The sequence below is a fragment of the Penaeus chinensis genome, chromosome 16 (genome assembly GCF_019202785.1).
Source record: "Penaeus chinensis breed Huanghai No. 1 chromosome 16, ASM1920278v2, whole genome shotgun sequence".
In the NCBI taxonomy this organism is placed as follows: Eukaryota; Metazoa; Arthropoda; class Malacostraca; order Decapoda; family Penaeidae; genus Penaeus; species Penaeus chinensis.
In genome coordinates, this window is record NC_061834.1 from 17,763,299 (window position 1) to 17,770,798 (window position 7,500).

The window sequence follows — 7,500 nt, forward strand, 5'->3', positions numbered from 1 at the left end:
GCTCCTGATTTCAAACCAATCCGTTTACTGACTCCTTGGTCTGACAAGACGGGTGGTTCTGGCACAGGGATTGTGATAGCATTTGCATCCAAGCCAATTGTTGGAGGGTCTACCTGGTACAACTGCTCAAAATACTCCCCATCATGATAGATGATCTGTCCATCCACTGAGCAGACTGCAGTCATCTGCGTGGAGGGCTTAGAGTTCAGTTTTCTCAGGGTTTGGTAGGCATGTCTTCAACTTTCTCAGTGAGATTCCTGATGAACTGTTCCTTGTCCCTTCTCAGCAGTGTCCGAGTACCAAAGAGCGACGCAACTCCTGATTGCCATTTAGCCAAGCCATGCGACATGCTGGCCTCCTATGTCTCCAGGGAGTTGAAATTCTGCTTTGCCCTCATGCATACACCAATGGACTGCTTCGAGTGTTTCGCGCTTGAAGGACTCCCACTGAGCGACTGGATCCGTCAGGTTTTCAATTTCTGCGAATCAAACAGAGACTGCTGTGGCGAACCCATGGACACACTCCTCCCTCAGTCTGTCCAAGTGAAACACCCTAGAGAGGCCACTGGAGGGACAAGGAGTTTTGAAGTGGACCCATAGGGTAGCCACTACCAGCGTATGGTCAGTGATGTGAGTGTGGCATAGAACGCTTTTTTCACATTGAGTTTGCAAACATCGGTAGGAGCGTGCACAGTAATAAGAGACACAAAGCCAAAAGCATGCTTTAGTCTCAGTGCCATAATACGCTCATCAACCTGTGTTACCTCAACTACCGAGGGTTGAAGCCGGCTGGAGATGGCTATGGCTACTCCCTGGAGGTGATGACTATCGCCACGACCCGACCAGTAGTAGGTGTACCCACCCATACTGATCGTGCCGCTGCTAGGTCTTCTTCCCTCAAAGAGGGCAACCACCTCAACCGCTACAGTTCCCTCGATAGCAGAGATAACCGCTTGTCCTGTCGCAAGGACCGGATGTCCCAAGCGCCTACCCGGATAGCTCGCCTGAGGATAAACCTCGGGTGCACGCCGCCTCTGCCACCCCCGCCGACGCTGCCCCAAATTAAGGGGGTCGACAGGCTATGGGGCTGTATATCAATATAAATAAATGTAAATATGTATATATTCATATATACAGATATGTATATATACATATTTATATAGAATTTATAGAAAGAATCATTTAACTAAATTAAATCAACCTTTAGCAAGACAAATAAGTTTTAAATCTTTATCTTTATATTTTCATAAACACACACACACACACACACACACACACACACACACACACACACACACACACCACACACACACACATATATTTATGTGTGTGTGTGTGTAGATAGATATAGAAATATAGTTATATATATATATATATATATATATATATATATAAATATATGCACAAACATATATATATATATATGTATATATATATATAAATCTGCACATATATATATATATATATATATATATATATGTGTGTGTGTGTGTGTGTGTAGTATATATATATATATATATATATATATATATATATATATATATTTATATATATATATATATATACATACGTGTGTATATATATGTATATATGTATTTATTTAAATATATATATATTTATTTAAATATATATATATCGATATATATGTTAATTTATATATATTCACAAACATATTTACGTAATTATATATATATATATATATATATGTATATATATACGTATATGTACATATATACACATATATGTGTGTGTGTGCGTGTGTGTGTGTGTGCATATATATACAAATATATTTATACATACATATATATGATATATATGTGTGTGTGTGTGTGTGTGTGTGTGTGTACATTAATCATTGTTTAAAAACTAAAACAAAATTCTCATTAAAACCTTGCAATGCCACCTATTACGGAACGACTTCCAGGAATCTTTACTAACGACAACTTGAATGTATGTTTTTTACAGATAACTGAAGGAACCTCTGATTAACCAGACCCCCCCCCCCCAGCCCCCCTACACACACTTAAAAAAAAACGAAAAACAACGTATAGAATGACTCGTTACCCTTGCTTTCGATATCCATATTTTGAAAACAGGGAAATGGCGGGAAGTGTCTTCGCATCTTGGCCTTACATTCTTAAACTACTATTTGATTTTTGATTACATCTCTCTTATGAATACCTCATATTCTTCCCCGTTGTTCCCTATCGTCTCCTTGTTATGAACTGTACGTGTAAATATGTAAATATAAACGGGGAAATAGCTGATGACGTCATGCCCTTGCATTGCTTTTAGTCCTGCTGTTATTCTTATCATTTGAACGACAAACTATTTAACAATATAATGGTTCATAGTTATCTGTATAGTCAATATGAAAATGTGAACTAGACACAGGCAGTAGATGCGCAAATGCAAAGCGTCTGGAAAGATAATCATCTTGTTCCCACTAATCCTTATTTATTTGCACGTTATTCGCATCCGCTTCTCAACAGGAAGTTTCATTATGACGATTATACAATATGCGCGCGCGCGCGCGTGTGTGTGTGTGTGTGTGTGTGTGTGTGTGTGTGTGTGTGTGTGTATGTGTGTATGGGGGGGTGGGGGTGGGGGTGTGCGTGTGTGCGTGCGGGCGCACGTAGGTCAGGAAATTCTTTTAATATCAATAGAGAAGCCCTTGTGTAGCGCACCTGAGTGAGGCGATGTGGAGGAGGGTAAGGAGGCCACACAGACTGAGTGTTTGTGTGCGATATGCATGAATACATTATTAAGTCTCACCTGAAGCGACTGCAGCGGGGTTGGGTTCCATGGTCGCCACAGCCCCTCGAGGGGTCGTCATATCTCCGCTCATTCCCGTCATTGTCACAGCAGTTTATTCATTTTCAAAAAGTCTAGCCCAGTCCCTGGTCCTGGTCTGCTCTCCTCGCTTTTCATTCTCTGCAACACTTCCGGTCTCTTCTTTCTTAGACTTAGTTCCAACGGAGAAAATCCCTTTCCGTGATACTAATGCTAATGACGCCGCTCAAGTGCGTGATCTGGGCTCCTTGTTCGTCCCGGTTCTTCGGGCTCCTGTTCACGAGGGACCACGGCGCGGGCCTTGCGCGCGCCTTGAGGGAAGCCCGAACAGTGCGTTCAAGTCTTGGAAAAGAATCGATTGTCTTTCGTCTCATGATAATTTTCGAGACATTTTACTAAAAAAAAAGATGTTATTATCTTTTCACCAGAAATTATTCACCGATTCCTGAAAAAGTTAGTACTGTCCACACAACACTTCCTTGTTTATACGGTTAGACATATTATGCCACCTGTCATATGCTATTGCCATGTGTACTCAAGCTGCTCTTGGCAAGAAGACTAAAGCAATGGTGCATCTTCCAAAACCATGTCTCCTTCGCTCCGCCCACAAAGTGTGCTTGCCACGCCCACAAGCATAGAGTATGCCCAATAGATTAACTTTTCTTTGGTTTCGTGAATCGGTCGAGAAGGAGGTCTTCGAGGAATAAGCGATTTTCAGTCTTATTCAGCGGTGATGACAATGCTCCACTTTTGCGCTCAGTCACGTTGTAGTTTGGTCATCCAAGCGAACAGTCGTTATTTTATTTTCATTTCTGTTAACACCAAGTAAGAGGATGACATTTTTTCTTCGATAAGAAAAGTGCCATCAACTCTTCCACCCAAACACTCCTCTCCGTCTTGACTGAGAGCAAGACGGAGGGAGCCATCCCCATACTTTCTGCACTTCTGGTGAGAAAATCAGGGATCGAGAGACGATCAAAAACACACTAATTGAAAAAAAAAAAAAACGACGCAGTTGAAGAAAAAAAAAAAACTGCGATTCGTTATATCTAGCAACAAATATTGGGTTCTTTTTTTTTTCTTTGATGAGTAGCTTGCGGAGAAGACAAGGTGGCGAGAGGGGAAGGCCGGCGAGGGGTTGACAAGAGCGAGGGGAGCAAAGTATGGCGGAGGCAGTGGCGGGCTGAGAGAACAACGATTCCATTTGAGCGGGAAGCACCACAGAGGCCGATGCCATATGTCGCCAACGCCGGAGAAAAGATTTGTGTTCGTTTCCTTCGCGTTGTTGTGATGTCGCCATTTTAATGACAACATCACAACAACGCGATGATAATGTTTGCGAAATATAAACAGAACAATTGTAATATCTAGTATATATAAAACCCTGACAGAAAAGTATCATTACTGTATTCTGGCAACTATAAAAAATACACAATGAATAGATACTTAGGACAAATACCAGAAGTATATATTAGATGATTTATGGTAATCATTGGCAAGAAAGTAATATTATTTATGAGTGATAATGTGAATGACTTAATAATTGTATATGCTTTAGATTTATATTAAGATAATTGTCATAAGGATAATTATATAAAATAATAATCATCTTCATCAGTTTCATAACAATCATTACAGCGGATGTGTGAATATTTTATGTTTGCAATGTATAGTCTTATATATATGTATGTGTATCTGTGTGTGTGTGTGTGTGTGTGTGTATGTATGTATGTATGTATGTATGTATGTATGTATGTATGTATGTATGTATGTATGTATACATACATATAGATATATATATATATATTTTGTTTATATTTATATATATATTATACATATATATATATATATTAACCGAATTCATGTTGACAAAAGTAGAAAAGGTATGAATGAGAATAAATATCTTCACAATACAAGAGATGCATTTGACCGGTTTCGGTTTCGATATAATTGAAACCGGTCAAATACATATATATATATATATATATATATATATATATATATATATATTTATATGTATGTATGTGTGTGGGTGTGTGTGTGTGTGTGTGTGTGTGTGTGTGTGTGTGTGTGTGTGTGTGTGTGTGTGTGTGTGTGTGTACATTAATTAGCCACAATATTCATACGTAATTCAGGCTATAGGCGAGAGAGAGAGAGGTGAATGTATATACTGGACATACAATGCTCTCCCAACGACTCATGAAACTGAACTCCCTCTTTTCTATCACACTTCACTTCCTCGTCTGAGACCTCGTTGTCCGGATCCCTCGGTGAGTGACTCGGTCGACCTGCCTTTATCATATACCACTTTACCTCTTAACACCTTACGTTTTCTTCTTAGTATTATTATTATTGGCGTATGCGTGTCATTACAAAGAGACTAATCATTTTTAGTTGTTTTGTTCTTAAAGGATACTAGATAAGAGGAAGAGATGTAGTTATTCATTTAGTATGAAATGATACGTGTAAACTGATGATGCGAATGAAAGAGGAAAACAGGAAATATCAAGAAGAAAGAGAGGGCGTTCACTAAATTCTGATGTCATTTCACTAGCGTTTTCCTATACAATAGATAGTAATAGTAAGCCGGACGAGGTGCAAATATCTGCATTTACAAAATACAATAGAGTTTTGTAATATAGATTAGATATTGGCAATAAGACTCCTCCCTTATCCTCGTGATAAATATTTATATCCTATCTGGGCTAAATGAACTGGCCATTGCAGTTTTGAGCCATGTAAGTGTTAAAACTTGATAGATAGATAGATAAATATACAAGCATACATACACACACTATATACGTGTGTGTTTGTGCATGTGTTTATGATATATGTAACCTTGAAAAGAGATTTTCTAATGTGCTAACAGGATAAAAATATACACATAATTTCAACAATACCTTATATTTAGAAGCTCACCACTGATAAGAAGGTATCTTATCTAACACATGATGTATTATTCTGGCTCCTTATGCCTCGTGATGATAATCAGCAAAAAATAAAGACGCGTAAAAAGTCCTCGTGAGGCTGCCTGCCAGTCAGCTCTTTCGTCGCGTGCCAACAGTGTCAAAAAACTATACTCGAAAACAATTGAGATTACGGGTACAAATTCTACGCGTATGTGTACGGTTTTCAAAAGGTATTTTCGTGCATATTTGGTCTCGGTGTGATAAGGTTTTGTGCTAGTAGTAGACTGATTTGCCAGAACCATGACTATGACATGGGACTCGTAAATGTAGAGTTTTTAAATGAGTGTGATATTCTGATTATGAAATACTGCTTCATTATAATTATATTTTTCTTTTTGCAGGAGCTAAAAGATGAAGGTTTACATCTTGAAAGAGACAACAAGTGTTTATTAGACGTGCATGCTAATGCGTGCCCGGGTATTTTAAAGAGTATTTTCATTTACTGGACAAGTTATAATCCATCAGTTACATAAAGCTTACATTTCAAATGTCAAGAAACGAAGAAAGTTCTCCTCTGCTGAAGAGGACACGGCCGGCCAAGGAAGGGCCCGCCAGACAAACGTTTTTACAATTCCTTTCGAACGTGACGGTTGAACCGGCTCTCCTGCTCTTCTCCTGTGGTCATGTCATCGACTCCATCTACATTCCCCAGATTCAGATCGACAAAATTTGTTCCCTGATGCTCAACTTCAGCGCTGAAATCTGCGAGAATCTCGATAGTGGCAGTTTCGACGAGGAGGAAGATGCGGTGCAAAAAATCGCCTCGAGGTTCAATGTCTACCAACACTGGGTCGAGTATCTACCAGCGCTTGTCTCGATGCTTCTTCTAGGCGCCTGGGGAGATACGCGCGATCGAAAGCTTCCTCTAATTGTTTCCTTCGTTGGGTGTCTTCTATCGTCTCTGATCCTCCTGGCCAGCGTCTACTGGTGGTTCCTGCCAGCCTCCCTCACGTACCTCGCCTTTATCCCCTTGGGCGTCATGGGGAGTAATCTCGGAGTCTACATGAACATCAGCGCGTATCTCAGTGGCATCTCCGGCACGAGGTCTCGGACCCTCCGCCTCTCTGTCGTCGAGACTCTCAAGTACGGGACTTACCCGCTTGGCATCTACATAGCCTTGGCCGTCTTCGAGCGCGGAGGCTACGTGGCCGTATACGCGTTCCAGGCGAGTCTCTTCGCAGTTGCAGTCGTGTACCTCATTGTAAGGCTCGAGAAGCAGCGGCCGACGGCGGTTCAGCGGGACCCGTCGAGGCAGCAGCGAGTGAGCGAAGATCTGTCGCCTACGAGGTTAAAACGCTCGCTGGCGCTGGTGTGGCGGGAGCGCGAGGACGGCGGCCGCGCGCAGATCCTCGGATACGCAGCCATCATCTGCATCTTTACCTTTGATGTCGGTAAGACAGTGCAAACTTACTAAGCATCATTAGGTTCATCTTATTTGAGTTCATTTTCACTAATTAGTTACTCAACATGAGGACCATATATCTGCAATATTTGCTGTGGTCTGTGTTAGTGTACACACGCATTCTCTCACACATATATGAATAGATATAGATATGTATATACCTGTATGTATGTATGTATATATACATATATATGTGTATATATATGTATATATATGTATATATATGTATATATAAATATGTATATATATATGTATGTATGCATATTCATATACATAAGTATTTATATCATATATATGTATATATATGGATATACATATATATATATATATATATATA

At 40.0% G+C, this 7,500-nt stretch overlaps 1 protein-coding gene across 1 annotated transcript in view; it reads left to right on the forward strand.

The window, feature by feature from the left end:
- The first annotated feature begins 6,050 nt into the window (after positions 1-6,050).
- The window catches only part of LOC125033695, a 2,827-nt gene continuing 1,377 nt past the window's right edge, over positions 6,051-7,500 (forward strand). Inside the window, exon 1 of the mRNA XM_047625400.1 lies at positions 6,051-7,152. Within this exon, the coding sequence (XP_047481356.1) occupies positions 6,249-7,152 (904 nt within the window). The 5' untranslated portion in view covers positions 6,051-6,248. The remainder of the gene's footprint in view (positions 7,153-7,500) is intronic.